Genomic DNA, 19,542 nt, shown 5'->3' with positions numbered 1-19,542 from the left:
TATTTAAATTTTTTTATTGTGGAACATAGGAATTGTCTCCCACTCCCAGGCCTTACCCAGGGCAGGGCAAAGCTCCCGTATTGTAGGTTGGGAGGAGTCTTCTCCCCTGGGCTGAGAGCACTGCTGGGTTCTCTGGAGGCTGAGTGCTTCCGCCTACCCTCCCTTTCCCTCCCCCCTGCAAGGCTCCAGCCTGGTTTGCGCTCAGTGTAGAAGAGCTCAGACTGTGCCAGATTAGCACTGAGTGGTGAAGGGTCTTCATCTCTGACTGGGAGAAGATGGATGTTGTGCCTGCTCTGTTCCCTTCTTGTCTGGAAACTAAAGGCTGGGTTGGCAAAATCAATGACTTTTCCAACTAGGGAAGCCCTGTGGCCTCAAAATTCACTGGCATATTTTGGGACAAGTGGAAGTGTGAGTAACATAGATAACCTGCCCCTGAGTAGGGCTGTCACCAGGCAGGTATAGACACATCTGTATGTAGTTGGACTGTGGAGCCTACTTTGGCAGCAGAGAAGGTTGCAGCCTCTTGTGCAAGTCCACCCTTCAGCCTGCAAGTGTTAACATGTGCCAAAGGCTGCTCTGCACATCACTTCCTTCCCGAAAGCCTAAGAGTGTGTATGTCTGTGTGTGCACATAGCAGACGGACTAATGGATCTGTTTCTGCCAGTCATCAATGCACCCTTGAAGCTAAGGAGGGATTTCCAACCAGGGGACATTCCTATGTGGGCGTGGTCATTTGTGGGCTCTTCCTGGGCCTGACAATAAGAATGGGGGGACAGCAAGAATAATGTCCAAGTGAATACAAGTTCTAAAAGGGGCTTCTGGGCAGGCCGAGCTGTAGTCCGAGTCTGAAGATTGTGGGGGGCAGCACGGGCCTGCAGCACTGGCTTTCTGGGGGGAAGTTTGGCCCCTTTGAAGGCAACAAGAACCAAAATAGGATCTTGTCATCACATCTGAATAAAGCTCCATGAGCTGGGCTGGAAAGCTGAACATCCATTTGCTTTTCTTTTTGCCACCTCTTTTCCTGTGACCCCTGGGGTGTCCCAACTGAGAGCTGGTAGTGTAGTCCCTGGCACTGCCTTCCCACCCATCCCTCCATCAGTGTGGGTCCTGTCTGTCATTACAGGCCCTGAGGCCTTACTGGTTCTCATTTCAGACTGAGGTGGCACTCCATCCTCACTGCCGGAGACTAGTACCCTGCTACCTGCTACTGCTCGGCCTGTGGCCTCCTGTGTCCCTCCATCCTCATGGGAGCTGAGCAAAGGCCCAGAGAACGCTCTTCCTTTGGTATTCGCCCTCCCTCTCCCTAAGGTCAAGGCAGCTCTTCCTGCTTTACCTTTGGCCTCCATTGCTCTCAGGTAGAACTTAGTTCCTCTTCCTGCACCTGCACCCATCCCCCAACGGAGTAAGACACCCTGCCCCACCCCCAGGGTGTTGGGGAAGCTGCACAATCTCTGGACCTAACTCCTGGAGATCCTGGATTCTGGGGGGTTTCCCTGCATTCTGCAGCCTAGGTGGTAGAGGGTGGATAGAGTTGCTCAGAAGAGATGTGAATGTGACAGAGATGGCTTTTAACCTCCTGCGTCTGAACCAGCTATACATCTTTATTCCTTGTGGAATCCTCCAAACCTGATTGTCACCAGCTTCCCCTCTGACCACAGCACCACCCACAGGCTCACTGGCCGTTCTTTCTGCTCCCAGAGGATCCGGCATGACATTCAGGGAGCATAGCTTCAGGATTTTGTCCAATTCTAATTTTGTTCCTGCCAAGGGCCAGCCCCTGAGCTCCTGGATCCAGTGTTGGGAAAGTTGCTTCCTGGCTGTTTGGGGTCAGCTCTCTGCTTAGCTGAGAGTTTTGTACAGCAGCCAGGTAGGGAAATTGCTATTTCCTGTGGTGGGATTTTCCAGACCAGGCAGCCACACTGAGCCTTGGAGGTCCCTGAAGCCAGGTAGGGAGATCTACACTTCGCAGTGGACCCACACCAGTGGCTGCGTGTGAAGGGTGGGTGTAAAGTGATACAGCTGACCTTGGGGCTGGGGGGAGCCTGTCAGAGGCTAGGGTGTCAATGGGCCAGTGTGGCATTGAGTGTAAAAAAAGGTCAGTGATTGAATTTGGGGTCCCCAGTACCAATGGAAATTGTCTCCTTGGACACAGTTCTGAAGAAGGCTTGGCCCTTTGAAACTTAGCTGTGAATGGTGGAAGGGGCCCTACAATCCTGACCCTTGGCAAGACAGTAATGATCCATGGGAGACTGATCTGTCTCACCCCTTAGGTGGCCTTAGTGGGGTGAGGTAGACAGAAAATCCCACTGAGAGTTTGGGAAGGGGGCCTGGGCATCCTGTCTAATGTGGGCTTTGGGTCAAGGGGTGGAGCCGCCTGTTTGGGATTGGGATTCCTAGTTAGAGTGAAAATGAAAGTGAAATCATGGTTGAGAGTTTTCCCAGAAGCTGACTACAAGCCTGCCCTTCACACAAAGAGGGCTGCTACGGAGAGTGTTGCTTCCTAGGTAAGTCCCTGGCACTTAGTGCCTTCTGCCTTACGGGTTAAGACTGGATTCGGGAGCCTTTATATAAATGAAATTTGGGACTGGTATGAGAGGAAATTGTCACTAAGTAACAATAGCAATGTCCTAAGTGCCCATAGCCCAGCTTGTGGCTAGAGGCCCTGCCCTTTGAAGTACCAGTACAAGTGGATGTCAGTAACACTGGCTGAGGAAAAGAACTGAGATGTGGGGCTGGCTGACCTTTACTCACCTTTTTCCAGAGGAAGTCACAAATAGATACCAGACTTGCTAGCTCCTGATACATTCATCATGAGGAGACACTGCTGGACAGCAGGTGGGACATGGGGCTTTGTACGGTCATTCTAAAAGAACAGGGCTTGTGTGGCTAATGACCATCACCTGCAAGAAGTTTCATCCAACTCTAGCATTGCTCTATGATTTTCTATAGCCTTGTTGGCTCTGGCTCCATCCATTTCAAGGCTCCCTTGTACCACGTTGGGGTGGGGGGTGGGCGTCTAAGGGGTCTCCACCCACTGACTCGGGTGAGAGCCTAGGAATATCTGGGAAGGGTCCTGTCTTAACCCAAGTAGCAACTTGTCTCTGACCAAAACAGGTGCTAGGATGCTGAGCTTTACCTCTGCAACCGTCTGTTCCTCAAATCCCAGTTCTTGGTGGGTCCTGCTTCTGTATGTCCGTGTTGTCATTCTGGCCAGAGCCACATCTGAACCTCTGACAACTGCCCCTGTCTTAACTGGGAGCTCAGAGGACCCATGTTCCGACTGGTCTCCAGAAGTGTCAACAAAGCCAGCACTGGATGTCACCTGGCCAGAGGATGAAGTGCCACTGAGTAAGGAGCAGGTGTCATGGGAGCCCAAGAAGATACAGCTTGTCAGAGCCAGGCTGTGAACACAGGGTTCAGGGGTTGGGTTGACTTGGAAGTGTAACACCTCCCCACTGCCAAGAAGCACCAGTCAGGCCAGCTTCTACCATTTTCTACTGCCCAGCTCCCAAGATGGTTCCTATAGAAGAGGCATGTAGACCTCCACAGGCCTTGGTTGCAAGGTACTCCAGGGCATGGCCCCTGTCCAGAGCCAGCCTACCTTCTGGCCATTTCAGAGGACCATCAGCATACTAGCATAACCCTACTGAACCTGGCATCCAATTTTAGATACTGGGTGCTGTTTGAGAAACCCTCCCATGGAAGGAGGCACAGAAGTGGATGAATCACATGAATTTGGGACATTCCCCCAGGCCTAGGGATTATGCCTGGTTTTCCTTTAACATTTTCTTATGTGGGTTGGGCACAGGTTAGTATAGATTTCTGCCTCACGGCTAAGGGGTGCTGGCAGGGTAGGGGCCTCTGTTTTATAGATTAACGAACAGTCATATGTGCTCCTAGATGGAACGTTGACCTTGTCCTGTACTGCCTGCAGCCGCTTCCCCTACTTCAGCATCCTCTACTGGCTGGGCAATGGTTCCTTCATTGAGCACCTCCCAGGCCGGCTGAGGGAGGGTCACACAAGGTGAGGGTCATAGCAGTCAAGCTGGCAGAAGGGAGGATACCGCCCCCCCCCCCCCCCAGCCTCTCATGATTTCCTTCTGCTCCTCCAGTCGGGAGCACAGGAATACAAGCACCTGGCTGCAGAGGGCCTTGGTGCTGGAGGAACTGAGCCCCAGCCTACGGAGCACCAACTTCTCCTGTTTGTTTGTGGATCCTGGACAGGTGGCCCAGTACCACGTTGTTCTGTCCCAGCTCTGGGTAAGGAACGTGAAGGCAGGCATCCAGGGATGGGAGGCACTCTGCTCTCTGGGGCGGCCTGTAAGCTAGTGACTGTTCTGAGGTCAGTCAGGGGGAGGCGAGGAATTTAGGACTGCAGTGACAGGAGGGGCAAGAACTCTTCCTTAGCTCTGACCTTTACATCCCCAGGATGGGTTGAAGACAGTCCGGTCCCCTTCTCAAGACACCCTCTCGAGTCACAGCCCAGGACCCACACCATCAGGGCCAGAGGACAGCATGAAGCCAGCCACAGCATGGCCTTGACTGGAGCCTGGATCTCATCAACCTGGAGGGTGAAGTCTCCACCATAGGCTGCGTTCACCTGCGGGTAGCTGAGCTTAAGCTTCATTTCTACCTTAGAATTCCATTCCTTCTGTCCACCCATCCTGTTCACGTCTCTAATGTCTTATTTGCCCCACTGGTCTTCTGATGACTGATGGCGCCTTGCTCTGCCTACACTCACCATGACTTTCAGCGGCATGGCAGCTTTCTCACATTCCATACAATCTAACAGGTGAACCCTGAAGCCTGGTTTAGATGTAACTTGGGCAATATCCACACTCAGCATGGACTTGATTCCTTCCTTATAAGCAGTTTTGTTTTCCTTGTTTGCCCCCAGAGTACTGTATCAATGAAGGGATGGGGCAATGGCTGCTTCAGATCACAATTTTTATCTGTCAGTCTCAGCAGGACCCACAATGACTCCTCATAAAGCTGCAACTTTTCAACCTCTGATCTTTGTTTTATTTTTTTATGCCCTACTACTGTCTGCAGGGACTCTGCCCATCTCAGGCAGGAGCAGGCACTGTCTCATTCCTATTAGAAATTCAGTATTAACAGGAACCTCTAAAATTTAGCAGCCCATAATACTAGTTTGGAACGGGGGCCAGAAACAGAATGTAGGAAGATCCTGGAAAATGTGGTCCTGAGAAGGAAGGTGAGAAAAGGGTGGTCATCTGAAGACTCCGCAGGGCCAAACACAGGCTCTTTTTTTCCATACTGACCCAAAGAGCTCAGCACTCAAGGGAGAAAAATAGACTTTATTTACAAGTAATAACATTTAGAAAAGATCCATCCCCGGCCCTTAAAAACCTTCCCATCGTTCCATATCCCACCCCAGTGCAAGTCTGGGGAAGGTGAAGTGTGAGCTACCACTGAAGGCTGTCCACTATCCCACCCCTGAGACCCAGGACCCATCTGTCCTGGAAAAGAGCATCCTCCAGGCAGCTGTGTCCTTGTGTAGATGGGAGTAGGTAAGAGCAGAGGCTCCTACCAGGTCATGCCCAATGCTGGGCTTCAAGAGCAAAAGCCTTGCTAGGCCCAGCCACCAGGAACAGCAGGAAAGCAGAGCCTGCTTCTCCAATGGTCCCTTCTAGGTCCAGAAACTAAGGAAGACTGTCTGGGCTCAAGGATCCAGCCTCAAATCTAGTTATGATGGAGAAGTGGACTTTTCTCCAAGAAGGAAAAATAATAACAAATCAGGAGGCAAGATAGGGAGAAGACCACACTGTCCAAGCTCCAAGCCTCCTGGGCCAGCTCTGAAGGTCCTAGTGAAGGTCCAGGTACCAGGCCAGGGTTCAGGCAAGCATCGCCGTCTGTGGGGGGTAAGAGGGGCTGGCCACCATTGGCCTGGGAGCTGAAAGAAGGCACTGAGAGGGACAGTAGAAGGAAAAGGACCAGGCAAGGTCAGTGCTGAGGACACAGGTACGGCCACGCACTGGTGTAGACTCTTTAATGCTTTGCCTGAAAAAGAGAGAGAGAGACTTGGCCAGATTAAGTCTTGTGTTGTCAACCTCAACCTCTACTGACTAATTCAGAAAACCCCTGGCTGGGACCCATCCCTTTGTGCATCCCATAAACACCTATCTTGAGGTTACTGGTCTCCAGCCACATCTAAGAAAGGTGGCCCTCAGTTAAGAATGACAAAAGGTGTCTCTTTTTGAGCCGCCCCCCTCCACTGGTTTAGCTTGGCCCTGCCTTGAATGCTGCCTTATAGTCTAGGAGAGTGTTCCTTTTACTGTGTTACCTTGCCCTTGGCCCGAGGGGCAGCGGCAGCAGCAGCAGCAGCAGCAGCGCCAGTGGTGGTAGTCGCAATGCGTGGAGAGCGGCGGGTTCCGCTGCGAGTATTGGGGGAGACCTTTGCTGGGGTCTTCTTTGACGCTCCTCGCCGGAGAAGACTATTTCCCAGCTTCTTGGGTGTGTTAAGGATGCTGAAGGCCATTGACTGGCGCCGGTCCGCCTGTGGGAGAAGGCCTGTCAACCTGCTACTTTGGGGCTCTGGCAGCAAGGCCTCACTTGGCCTGCCTTCTTCCCCTCCAGTCCCAGACTAACCTGTTTAAGAACTGGCGCTGCTTTCTTCTGGGCGTCAGCAGTGCTGCTCTGCTTCCGTCCTTCGTGCCGGTCCCTGGGAGTCATGGGACGTGGGAAGCAGCTGGTAGCTTTCTTGGACTGTGAGGCAGAGGACAGACAAATGGGCAGAAAATGGCAAAAGGACATGCCCTCTCCAACTCTGGCAGAGGCCCTTCCAACAGTCTGCACATCTGCCCTTAAGAGAGGCTTCCCTCCACTTCACTACTAAGACTCGGCAGCTGGTTCACAGCTGGATGCAGTGCCAAAAAGAACCAAACACAGACGCACACATCGCCTACCTCAGGAGTGCCAGGGCCCTGGTGAGTCTCTGAGGAGACGCGTTTGCGCTGCTGCCGGGTAGTGATGCCAGCGCCCTCAGCGATCTGGGTTGGCTGCATGCTGGCTCGGCGCAAGGTTTCCCGGGGGTCTCCGGTTTTCATCTCCTCATCAGTGATGGTGGCCAGGCTCAGGGAAGGCTGCACGGGACAAGAGGCAGCAGTCAATGGGCCCCCGTTGTGTGAAGCAGGAACTAGGGCTGGATCTTAAAGCTCCTTCCTCCTGCTGTTCCTGTTATCCACCTATACCTTGATGAACAGTCAACGGTCCCACACAGTCATATCACTTCCTTCCTGAGTGACCGCTGCTAGCTATTCCATGTGGAACATGACAGTGGCCTTCCCAGTAGACCACAGACCCAGGCCATACATTCAGGCTAGCGGTCCTGAGGCGACCCCACATCTCACCCTGGACTCCAGAGGGTAGCAGGTCTTGAGGTGCGGGGGGCATACTCGGTTGCGCTGCTGCAACTCTGCGATGCGGTTCCAGTCGTCCAGCTGCTCAGGCTCGTCCTGGCAGGTGCCCATGTAGAAGCTGTTCCTTCCTATGGAGGGCAGAGTCAGAGCACACGCAGCTGCGGTCACACGCTGTCTACTAATCTGGCCAGAGTTTTGCGGCCACTGTTCCCTTCCATCTTCCTGAGTGGGCTTCAGGCTGGATACGCAAGTCCTGTTGCGTGCAGATGTTGTAGACCACAAGGGGCACCCCATCCAAATATTTGTCTCAGGGAGGCATATTCTCTTGTGGGAGGGCAGAAGAGGTCCTAAGCAGAGGCTGTAGCATCTTATTCACCTACCAAGGCTTGGTACCCCACACCAGGAGAAACTGAGGGTCATGAATTGATACCCAGGGAGGTCCCTAGAACCTATGGGCAACTTCCAAGAACTTGCTGGGCAGCCTGACTCCCAAAGCCCACTATTTCCCAGAAAGCATCTGGAGGACTCCCAAGAGGGTCGGCTTACACGGGGACTCTTAAGCGCCTGGAGCTCGAGCATCCCTGGGTCAGACTGCTCCTTTGCAGCCCTAGGACAGACAAGGCCCTGAGATGACAAGGGCAAGTGAGGGGCAGCAGTTCTGGTACAGGAAGGCAGCAAGGCCTTGAGCTTTTGAAAGCTTGCCTTTCCGCTATGCCAAGATCCACTTCCACTCTAGATTGGGATTGTGGTAAGTTCCTGCAGTAGCCTCACCTTGCGGGGCCCCACTGGACATCCTGGCCTGGGAGCGACGAGCAGAGCTTCGAGTAGTAGGCCGGTAGCCAGGCAGGCTAAGCAGAGCCAAGTTGCCATCATCAGGGGAGCCCAAGCGAGCCAGAGACTGGGTGGAAGAGGTGGCTCGCAAGTTGGCTTGGGAAGCAGGGGCCGACTGCGTGCTATAGAAGGAGGAGTTGGCGCTGTCTGCCTCTTCCATATCTAGTTTCTGGAAGAACAAATCATTGCAGTCATGCTCTATAGCAGCCCCACCTTCCTCTGCCCCACGCCACAGCATGTACTGTTTCCACGCTGCTTTAAAAAGGCAGTTAGGCTGCACGTGTGTAAACAGGCCATAGACAGACGCTCTTGAACAATGCTGAGGTTGCCAAGACTGCTGCTCACGCTGTCTTGAAGGAGGCACTGTCAGCCTGTCTCTGGGGTCAGAGGCAAGGTGCATACCCTCCAGGCACACAGCCAGCAAGTGGCTAGGCTAAGAGGCAGAACTCACTCAGCCCACAGCCTCTGCTATTCCTGTACCCAAGGTTCCTGGGGTCTTAACATTATTCTACATTCTCTCCTGGTTCTCAGTACTGGAGGGCACAAAAGCACCTTTCCCTCTGCTCGCCAGCACCCTAGGGACAGAGGGTAAAAGAGAGGGGGTGGGGGAGGAAAACCACCCACGTCCAGAAGCAGTAGTCCATTGAGGACGACGCCAAGCTACATGCGGGCTGCATGGGGAGACCAGAAGCTCAGGATTAGCTGATTTTTCCTATATTCTGCTCTGCCTTCCTGTCAGAAAAAGGCCCGAAACAAGCTAATGCCCTTTTTAAGACCTCAGCATTCCCGTCTGTACCTTATGGTTTGTTGGTCATCCCTGAGTGTTCCTGACTGACTGATGGCTCCTGGATAGGAAGTGACATTAATATCTTGCAGCCCTACACCCAGTAGACTAACCTTGGTCATGGTAATGTTGATGATTTGTGTGGTACGCCGGCGAGCAGAGCGGGTCTTACGGCCAGAGTCAGGGAAGGCATCCCCGAGAGAGTCCAGGCTGCTCTCCAAGGGGGCCTGACCCCGAGGTGGAATGGGGGTGAAGTAAAGACTCTCGAGGGATTCCACTTTGGGGGGCAGGCGCTGGGAGATGGGTGAGGCTGGCTCTCCAGGGACACTGGTGCCATCTGGCTGGGTACGAGGCAGCTTGCTGTAGAAAAGCAATTTGCTGAGATGCAGATCCTGGGTTAAGAGACATTATTATGTCTGTCCCCTTGCCTTGAAGTGACTGTTTCTTACACTTATGTCAGGTAAATGTAGTAAAGCACACTACCACTGATCTTTCAAGGATACCAAAGGGGGGCCTTGAGTGGGGCCTGTGCAGTCCACACTCAGCTGCTTCTAACCCTTTCGTACTGGCAGCTCTTAGCCCATATCCTGCTCTCTACGCCAGACAGTCATGGGCCCAGACCTCCCCAAGATGCCACAACTCCACAGCCAACAGAGCCCACTGCAAACCCCTCTGCCGTGCCTCCCCCTCTACCTCCTAGCTTACTTAAGCATGGCATCTTCACAGGCCGCCGGCAATAAGCACGGCTATAATCCGACCTCTTCTACCGCATTCAATTACAGTCAACATTTTAAGGGGCTCTGCTAGCTGCACACCTCTCCCTGGTCAGCCTCAGCTCACCTCACCTAGACTGTAGCATGAGAGATGCTACAGAGTGGTGACAAGCAAGGACTCAGGCCAGGCTGCCAGGCTCAAACCTAAGCTCCATCACTGTGGAAGCCTAGGCCAATGCCTGCCCCTCTAAACCCCAGTCCTATCTGTTTAAGGAGATACAATGAATATAACCTACATAAGCTGGCTGCTGGGGGAAATGAAGTCGTGACTATTCTAACTACTCACAACACTGGCAGTTAGTGCACTATGAATGTTAATAGAAACAGTAACTGTACTTCTAACCCTGACTTCAGTGCTGTCAGGAAGCTCCAAGATGCAAATCCAACCTTGTAGTCCTCAGTTTGAGCACTTTCAAAGCTCATCAGTCTTTAGGATCAAGTCCGTCAGACTCTAGGCTCAGGTCCTCTGCACACACAAGCATCAGAGCTCAAAGAAGCTTCCTCCAATGCTTTCCTCACTGTTCCACTTCTTCTTCACTTCTGCTGTGCCCTAAGCACATACCAGAACCACAGGCTAAAACAGCGTGCACTCAGTCAACAGGCACCGGGTAAAGAGGCATGTCCCCTGACCTGGCGACACTGCATGGGGTTCCCTCCTCCAAGCTCAGATCCAGGCTGTCAATACTTAAGTCCAGCTGGGGTTTCACTTGAGGCTCACGGCTCTTTAAGGCATCAGTTGCCACCTGGAATTTGCCCAAGTCTCGAAGCTGCTGGTCGGCATGGGCAACCTGGGAAGAAAGAGCGAAGCCTAGAGTAGGGGTGGACTTGGAGAGGAGGCTACGGAGCGCAGCCGTGCAGGGCTGAGGTGCCTCTGTCTAAGTAGCTGCTTACCTGTGCCTCCAGGCTGCGCACCTGGGCAGTCAGGTGGCGGCAGGCCTGTTCAGCCTCCTTGGTCTTCAGCCCCGCCTGCTGCAGCTCACGACCCAGGCGATCAGACTCAGCGCGCAGCTCCTTGTTCTCCTTCTGCAGCTGCTCCAGGTCCTGCAGCTGCTCCTGCAGCTCTTGGTTCTGCTGCTTCTTGGCATCATAATGGGTCTTGGCTTTCTCCATCTGGGGAGACAGGCAGGGTGGGTGGGTGTGGCAGCATCCAGTGCCAGGAAGGAGGAGAGAGCAGGCCAACTCCTGGCCCCTCACCTGTAGTTTGTAATGCTCAGCTGCCTGCTCCTTCTGGCTCAACTGGGCCTGCAGCTCATTCAGCTGGGCCTGGAGACGCTGGACCTCCTGCTGGCTCTCACCTCCCTGAGCCTGGAAAGCCTGAGAAGTCAATCAAAAAAAGGAAGCTCTGGTTACTCCACCCAAACCCACTGGCCTGCTCTTGCTGCGCAGGCTCCACAGATACTTTAGAGTTCTCTAATAAATTCTCTCAGGACACTTAAGATCCCTCAGCCCAACACAGACATCCCCCCTCCCCCACCTGTAGCCTACAAAACAAATCCATTCTTCTTCCCAGGCCCTCCTATGGACACTTTGCTGATCATCTGCTGGCTCTAACACTTCTCACAGGTCTGCCTGCCATCCGTGAGGCCAGGCACCAAGGATCTTACCCCTGTGCAAGTACATTAGCTCCCAAGGGAACAGAAACTGATCTTCAGAGAACACCCTGGTGTAGAGCACAGTGAGAGACAACTGCACATGCATGCTCGATGACAGGAACGCATGTCTCCACTCTGAGAAATGACTTTTAGCCTTCTTTTAGAGATGAAAAGAGTTCAGAGATTTAGGCAAACTGAACAAGGTCACACTGAGTACAGTACAGTAAGACCTGAACTTGGTTGACCTAACTCTAAAGCCTGTGGGGGGCTGGCTCATTGATGATGCCAGGACTGCATCCTATAGGGACCCCAAGTCCTCAAGAGCAGACGAGCAGCTGATTCCATTCCCTGCAATACCAGCTTGATTTGCTACTGGTACTAGGTGGATGCATCCCAATACCTCTGTTAGCTCCTAACAACCCCTAAAAAGAAACATGATAAACCTGCTTATTTGTTCATGACAGATAATGTACAAAGAAGCTGAGTAGGAAAACTGAAGCCCCAAGCTCCTTAAGCTGAGACCCACCATGTGCTACACAAGTCCCAATGGCTCTGGTGCCTAGTCCTTTGCCCTTAACTAAAGCATGGGAAGCTTAGAGCTACAAATAGCAAACACTGGAACAAAAAAGGTAACATAATTAGAGTTTTAATTGAGGCTGGGCAGTGGTGGCATGCACCTTTAATCCCAGCACTTGGGAGGCAGAGGCAGGTAAATCTCTGTAAATTTACAGCCTGCCTGGACTACAGATCGAGTTCCAGGACAGCCAAGGATACACAGAGAAACCTGTCTCCAAAAACAAAAACAAAAACAAAATTAGTCATTATGGTACCTACCTAGTGATCCCAGTAACTCTGGGCTGCGTGACGAGACCCTGTCTCCCCCCTCCCCCAAACTTCAAAAATATTGTTTAAAGAAAAAAAGAAATGCATTCTAAGAATGAGTATTGTTGGGAGCTGGAGAGATGGCTCAGAGGTCAAGAGCAGCGCCTGTTCTTCCAGAGGTCCTGAGTTCAGTTCCCAGCAACCACATGGTGGCTCACAACCATCTATAATGTGAACTGCAGGTATACATGCAGGCAGACTGCTGTATACATAATAAATAAATAAAATTTTTAAAAAAGATTATTGTTGACATTCTCAGCCCTTGAACCCAAACTACTTAGAAGGATGCTGTTCTGGGGTGGTGGGGTCTGTCGCACTGTCCTGTAACCAGCCGCACACCTCCTGACTGGGAATGTGGCTAGAGTAATTGACCAACAAACTGCCCCACCCCCTTTTTTGAGGTGATGGAAACTGAACTGAGGGCTTTCCTTGCACCAAGTAGGTGTTCTACCATTAAGCTATACCTATGCCTTGGATTTATTTATTTATTGAACTGAAAAGCATAGGTGGATGTAATAAAAGGCCTTTCTGTGAGAGTTCCCTAAAGACAAAGTTTCTGAGACCCAGGATGGCTTCCTGGGCAACTAGGCCCCTAGGCTGCTCCTGTCTGGCCGGACACTAACATATCCCAAAGGCTTAGAGAAGAATGCGCTCCACCCTCTCTCATCCTGAGGCAGGGGACAAGCCTGTCACACGTCCGCCCCACCTTTAGCTTCTCTTGCTGTGCCTTGCTGGCTTGGTCATACTCCGTCAGCTTCTTACTCAGTTCTTCCACCTGAGGGGTAGGAGACAGAGAACACACAAAAGGTTGAAGATTCCCTGAATGCAACAGCTAATCTTGGTTTTGAACTTGGCCACTTCTGCAAACAGCTAAAACCCAAGCAGCTGAGTGCACCTATGAGGGAGTTTTCTTCATTGGATCATTTAAGGCGGAAACCCCATGCCAAGTCTGGGCCGCGCCTTCTGGTGGCAGCCCACGTAAAGGACCACGGAAGGAGGTTTTTGCTCTTTGCCTGTTTGTCCCCACTCTCTGGTTCCCGGTGTGGATAACCAGTCTAAAGGTTTCTATGTGTGCCCTGGAAGAATGAAAACCAAAATTCAAGTCCCAGACTCAGAAGGTATCAACAGTTATAAATTAAGGGCATTTATTGGTTAAGGAATGAGATCCTGTAATTTGGGATGGAGATGTATGGGATGACTCTACTTGAGGCTGAGGATTTCAAAACCTCAGATTCTGAACAGTTTGTCTCACCTGAAGTAGCCATCTCCCAATAGCTTAGCCTCCTGCAATATAGCCCTCTCTGCCTTTGCCTTCATTGTCTGACAAACCAGCAGTGGCTTGCCAGGCAAGACAACACTGCTGTTTCTCAGGGCCCACCAATAACATATAGCCAGACGTAAGGCTCCTACAGAATCAACACAAAGTGTCATCCATCAGGAGGTGCACTACCCCACTAAGGAGCTAAATGACTTTGCTAACTCATTCAAGTATTAAGTCTGGGGGATTTGTGTGGTGATGGGTTTTAAGAGTATGGATAATGGAAGGAACATTAAGCTGCTTCAAGCTGAGCTTACTGATATGGGCCAATGGAGTAGAAACTCTAGACTGAATATGAAAGCTTGCACAGTTGCAGGGAAGAAGGTGTCAAAATTTGGTGAAGTATTTGTCAAAAAGCATTTTTAAACAGGAGCTGTAGATGCCTGATCTCCCTGGATTGATGCTGATGGACATATGAGATAGAGCTCAGGGAAACTGCAATGCTTGAGGGGGTGCACTGTGAAAAACCAAACCCTCTACAATGGACAGGCCCATTCACTAATGCCCTTCACGAATGCTGTGAGATGCAAAATGGTGAGCAGGGCAATAGCATTTGGAAGAGCTTTACTTGTGCAAGATCCTAAGAGTCAGAGATGCTGTTGCTCAATTGGATAAATTAAATGCTGTGGGTTTAACTGGGCCCAGAAGCAGAAGACCAGGTGGCAGCACTGAGCTGACAAAGGCAAGGTGATCACAGTCGTCCTAACAGGCCGGCAGCGCAGGCAAAATTATTTCTATGGTGGCATAACTTGTATGGAACTTGTACTGGCTAATAATCAGTCACGGTGTTTTCCAGGGATCCCCTTAAATATATTTCATGTTCTTGGGAATCTCCTGGAATCAGCATTAATTTAGAAATCAGTACCCCAATAGACTTTCCAATCTGATTGTTTCCTTTCCCCAGTTACCTTGTAAACGGATATATACACATATATATGAAGCCTACTACATTTTCAAGAATCTTGGCCAGTGAACCAGACTTGAGCCCATGTGCAGACACAATCCCTTGAATGAAGGGATGGCCAGATCCCCTGAGGAAGAACCTTGCTGTTAGCCTTTCTCCAGTCTTCCCCCAGAGGGACCTACAGCCTTTACAAAGGTAACTGTAGACTGGGGAAAGGAAACAATCAGGCTTCCCCGGGTCTATTAGATACTGCTTCTGAAGGATGCTAATTCCAGGAGATCCCGGGAAACTCTGTGGCCCTCTAGTTACAGTAGAGGCTTATGGAGGTCAGGTGATTAATGGAGTTTGGGCTGAAGTCCGACTCACATTGGTTCCAGTTTGTCCCCGAACTCATCCTGTGGTTGTTTTTCCAGTCCAGAATGTATAATTGCGTTAGATATATTTAGAAGTTGGCAGAATTCCTATAGTGCTTCCCTCACCTGTGGAGTGAGGGCTATTATGGTTGCGAAGGCCAAGCGGAAGCTAGTAGAGTTGCCTCTACCAGGGAAAACAGTGAACCAAAAGCACTGCCACATCCCTGGAGGAATTACAGAAACTAGTGCCGCCATCAAGGACTTGGAAGATGCAGAGGTGATGTTTCCTACCACATCTCCCTTTAGCTCTATCTGGCCAGTGCGGAAGACAGAAGACGGATCATGGAGAATAACCTATGATTACTGCAGATTTAAGTAGTGACTTCAAATGCAGTTCTGTACCAAATGTGGTGTCCTTACCTGAGCAGATTAACACATCTCCTGGTACATAGTATGCAGCTAGTGATCTGGCAAATGCCTTTTTCTCATTACCTGTCCCTAAGGTCCACAAGAAGCAATTTTCTTTCAGCTCACCAAGTGAGTTGTAAAGCAGTACACCTTTACAGTTTTAACTTGTGTGATAACTCACTTTGAAGAGATTTTGGTCATCTGTCTCTTCCACAAAACATAATACTGGTCCACTATGTTAACATTATGCTGATTGGATCAAGTGAGCAGGAACTAGCAACTATTTTGGACTTGTTGGTAACACCTATGAGCATCAGAGGATCAGGAATAAATCCAAAATTAAATGGCCTTCTACCTCAGTGAAATTCTTAGGAGTCCAGTGGTGGGGCATGCAGAGTTATTGCTTCTGGCCCCTCCCACCACCAAGAAAGAAGCAAAAAACATTTAGTGGGCCTTACATCAAGTGACTTCAGAAAGTTGCTAGCTTTGAGTAGGGCCTGGATCATAAGAAGGTTCCTCAACAGGTCCAGGCGGCTGTGCTGACTGCTGTCTACCACATGGACCATAGGATCCAGCACATGCAATGGTACTCGAGGTGTCAGTGGTAGACAGGGATGCTGTTTGAGCCTATAGGTGAATTACTGAGGATTCACCTTTGAGATTTTGAACGAAAAGTTCTATCATTATCTACAGACCAGTATTCTCCCTTTGAGAAACAGCTGTGGAAACTGAACACCTGACAAAGAGACACCAAGTTACCATGAGACCTGAGCTGCTCACCAAGCCATACAATAGGATATGCACAGCAGCAATCTATTATCAAATGGAAGTGGTACACATGTATGTGACCAGTCCCGAGTAGGTCCTGAAGGCACAAGCAAGTTACATGAAGAAGTTGTCCAAATGCCTATGGTATTTACTCCCATCAAAATGCCTTCTGCTCCTCAGCATGCACCTACAAAACCACAGGGGTGTCCTATGATCAACTGACGGAGGAAGAGAAAACCAGGGCCTGGTTTGCTGACGGTTCTGCATAATATGGAGGCAGCACCCAGAAATGGACAACTGCAGCATTAAAAGCCTTTTCTAGGACAACTCTGAAAAACTGCAGGTAAAGAGAAAGCTTCGCCATGGGCAGAACTTTGGGCAGTACACGTGGTCACACATTTTGTTTAGGAGAAACGGCCAGGTGTACAAACTATTCAGATCCATGAGCTATAGCCAGTCAATTGGCTGGATGGTCAGGGACTTGGAAGGAGCGAGAGGAAAACTGCTGGGAAAGACATCTGGGAAGAAGCACATGGAGAGACCTCTCCAAACAGGCAAAGAACACGAAGATACTTGTGTCCTACGTAAATGCTAATCAAAAGGTGACTTCAGCGGAGGAGTTCAATAATCAAGTAGACAGGACAATCAGCCTCCTTCCCCAGCCATTCCTGTCGTTGCCTAAAAGGTCCATGAACAGCGTGGTCACCCTGCAGAGATGGACTATGAGCTCAGCACCACAGACCTCCATCCCAGAGGCTGACTTGGCTATAGACACTGAAGATGCTAGATCTACCAGCAGCAGAGATCAACACTGAGCTTTGTCCTTACTGGAGTAGATACTTTTTCTGGTTATTGATTTGCCTTTCCTGCACATAATACTTGTGCCAAAACTACCATCATGAACTTACAGAATGCCTTATACATGGAAATGGTATTCCACACAGTATTGCTTCTAACCAAGGAACTCACTTTGCAGCCAGAGAAGTGTGACAGTGGCCACGCCCATGGAACCCCCGGTATCAGCATATTCTCCATTAACCTGAAGTGTCCAGCCTGACAGAATGATGGAACGGCCCAGTGGAGACCCAGTTACATTGTCTGGAGGCTTAGGACAGGGCAGTATATGCCTTTGAATCAGTGTGCAATATAGGGTAATATTGTTATACAGTTAAGAAAACCAGCTAAGGCAGTGGTTCTCAACCTTCCTAATGCTACGACCCTCTAATATAGTTCCTTATATTGTGGTGACTCCAACCATAAAATTATTTTCGTTGCTACTTCATAAATATAAATTTGCTACTGTTATGAATGCCAATATCTGATCCGAGTGCAACCTCTGTGAAGGGTTGCTCAGCTCCCAAAGGGGTCTCGGCTGCAGAGCCGCTGAGCTAAGGCCACATGACCAGAAACTAGGAATGTTTCTTTCATATTTTGTTTAAAATGTGTTTGTGGACAGGCAGTGGTGGTGCACACCTTTAATCCCAGGACTTGGGAGGCAGAGGCAGGCGGATCTCTGTGAGTTTGAGGCCAGCCTGGTCTATAGAGCGAGTTCCAGGACAGCCAGAGCTGGTATACAGAGAAACACTATCTTGAAAATCAAAAACAAAAACAAACAAAAAAATGTTTGTGTATATATAAACATATATTAAACAGATATTTGTCTTTTCTTTCAATTTTTCTGTCATGTAATGCGACATCAAATGAGATAATATCAGAGGTTTTTTTAAATTATGAGACACTAAAAGAACGTCCCTCAAGGGACACTATCTACTCTAGAATATATAATGCATTCCCAGTTGTACATGGGATAGTTATAGCCTTTGGGTCATAAATTATGACCTAGTTATTTTCATTTGGAAATTAAGCATGGATAAGGTGATATGCTCGTGGATCAAGGTTACAAGAGGTAGACCTCTACGTAATGGCCAGTCTTAGTTTTCAGCTTGACCACATCTACAACCAAGGAAAACCCAAGCAGCCAGGCATATCTATGAGGGGTTTTCCTTGATTGGATCATCTGAGGTGGGAAGACCCGCCTTAAATCGGCCACACTACATAAAAAGACAAAGAAAAAAACTTTTGCTCTTTGCCTGCTTGCCCTCAATCTTGCTGGCAGGTTTATCTGCCCTGCTGCTGACACGTTCCTCTGTTGGTATGAGAACCTGGTTCTTTGGGACTCCAATGCAGACTAAAGACCAGCCCAAACATCAGCCTCATGGACTGAACAACCTACAGATTCTGTTTCCTTCCCAGGAGACAGTCACTGTTGAACTTGCCAGACCATAGCCTCTAAACTACTCTAAGAAGTCTCCTTTTGATATATATACGTACGTGTGTGTGTGTGTGTGTGTGTGTGTGTGTGTGTGTGTGTGTGTGTGTGTGTGTATCATCAGTTCTGTTCCTCTGATAAAATACTAGATGTCTAGACTAATCAGAGGGTTTACCCCAACCATCATTATCCTCAGCCCTTTCTCTGGCTTCTACGTAGGTAACAGCTTGCTGCCCAGAGGTTGTCGTGGCCTGAGGTGACCCTAAAAGAATGCTGCCAGGGCCACCTGCCCAACCTCATTCTATTTCTAGTATCCAGCCACCAAAATCAATACCTGACTCTTTAGAGTTGCCATCTCTCCATCTCCTACAGTGTTCTAGTCTCCAAGGCTAACCTAGAAAGGTTGGGCAAGAACAGAGCACCTGAGCTTGGAGAGATGACTAAGTGGTTACAAGCACTTGAAGTTCTTATAAAAGACCCAGGTTTGGTTCCCAGCTCCCACATACCAGCTCAAAATGGACTATTATTCCAGTTCCAGAGGACCTGACCCCCTCTTCCGGTCCCAGATGGCACCAGGCATGATGTATACACACACAAACACACATACACACACACACACACCTTTTTAAAAATAGAAACGAACAGGACAACCACTCTGCTCTTCTAACAGAGGTTGTCAAAGTGCATTCACTCATTTCTCCCTCCTCCCCCAAACAGCCAAAGCAATGCTCCCGGACCTCTTTCCAATCTCCAAGGGCTGTTAGAAAGATGATAGCAGCATGGCCGCTGTGGTTAGCATTGGAAGAGGAGAATGCTGGAAGACCAGAGCAGAGCAGTGCACACCCAAGCCCCTCCCCCCAACTACCACAAAGAGAAAGAGCAAAGGGGGATCACAGCAGCCCCAAGCACCCCTGCTTCCTCCAGGCATTCTGGGAGCTGAAGCATGAACAAGCAGCAGAGGAAGAAGCAACAGGCTCCAGTGCTAACTGCTTGCTTTCCAATTTGATCATGCCCCATTTCCTTAGAATATCTACAGTGACTAGGAAGGGAGTGGAGAAAGTGTTCTCGCTAAATACGGAGGGAGGACAGAGATGCCTGGGAGGGATGGAGGGAGGGAGGAAGGGAGGGAGGGAGGGAGGGAGGGAAGGATCTAGGGAGGGAGGGAGACCACATGGCCCACCTGGGGAAGACCCTTTCTACTCCTCTCAGTCTTAGCTCCCTGCTTCAGAAGGCTCTCTGTGAGTGAGGCTCTGGGATAAGGCCGCACAGAGTGTTGGCTAC

General features: G+C 50.1%; 2 protein-coding genes across 9 annotated transcripts in view; one reads left to right on the top strand and one right to left on the bottom strand.

Annotated features, from left to right (window-relative positions):
* Positions 1–1,808: 1,808 nt before the first annotated feature.
* Positions 1,809–5,013, top strand: IL18BP (interleukin 18 binding protein). Of its 2 annotated transcripts, none has more exons than XM_084801917.1 (6): positions 1,809–1,946; positions 2,762–2,835; positions 3,115–3,348; positions 3,901–4,024; positions 4,113–4,260; positions 4,429–5,013. In XM_084801917.1, the coding sequence occupies exons 2-6, from the start codon at positions 2,811–2,813 to the stop codon at positions 4,540–4,542; spliced, it is 645 nt and encodes a 214-aa protein (XP_084658043.1). In that variant the 5' UTR covers positions 1,809–1,946; positions 2,762–2,810; the 3' UTR covers positions 4,543–5,013. The 2 variants fall into 2 exon arrangements, with proteins under 2 accessions (XP_084658043.1, XP_084658042.1); XM_084801916.1 differs by lacking the exon at positions 1,809–1,946 and adding an exon at positions 2,364–2,504.
* A 285-nt stretch (positions 5,014–5,298) lies between these two features.
* Positions 5,299–19,542, bottom strand: part of NUMA1 (nuclear mitotic apparatus protein 1) — a 73,766-nt gene continuing 59,522 nt past the window's right edge. For all 7 annotated transcript variants that reach the window (XM_084801631.1, XM_084801627.1, XM_084801633.1 and 4 more), the window contains 11 exons: positions 12,948–13,016; positions 10,962–11,081; positions 10,659–10,877; positions 10,398–10,555; positions 9,108–9,354; positions 8,151–8,379; positions 7,371–7,507; positions 6,927–7,103; positions 6,610–6,726; positions 6,305–6,517; positions 5,299–6,021 (listed from right to left, as the gene is read on the bottom strand). In XM_084801631.1, coding sequence (XP_084657757.1) covers positions 6,010–6,021; positions 6,305–6,517; positions 6,610–6,726; positions 6,927–7,103; positions 7,371–7,507; positions 8,151–8,379; positions 9,108–9,354; positions 10,398–10,555; positions 10,659–10,877; positions 10,962–11,081; positions 12,948–13,016 — 1,698 coding nt within the window. In that variant the 3' untranslated portion in view covers positions 5,299–6,009. The remainder of the gene's footprint in view (positions 6,022–6,304; positions 6,518–6,609; positions 6,727–6,926; positions 7,104–7,370; positions 7,508–8,150; positions 8,380–9,107; positions 9,355–10,397; positions 10,556–10,658; positions 10,878–10,961; positions 11,082–12,947; positions 13,017–19,542) is intronic.

This window comes from Acomys minous (assembly GCF_964271855.1).
Source record: "Acomys minous genome assembly, chromosome: 2".
Classification (NCBI taxonomy): Eukaryota; Metazoa; Chordata; class Mammalia; order Rodentia; family Muridae; genus Acomys; species Acomys minous.
The sequence above is the reverse complement of the archived record's forward strand: the minus strand, read 5'-3'. Positions and strand labels throughout refer to the sequence as shown.

Excerpts from the sequence above, each read along its gene's own strand:
- IL18BP (XM_084801917.1), top strand. The coding sequence starts at position 2,811 with ATGAGGAGACACTGCTGGACAGCAG. Across the intron at positions 2,836-3,114 it reads GAGACACTGCTGGACAGCAG|GTGCTAGGATGCTGAGCTTT; the intron begins GTGGGACATGGG and ends TGACCAAAACAG. Across the intron at positions 3,349-3,900 it reads AGAGGATGAAGTGCCACTGA|ATGGAACGTTGACCTTGTCC; the intron begins GTAAGGAGCAGG and ends ATGTGCTCCTAG.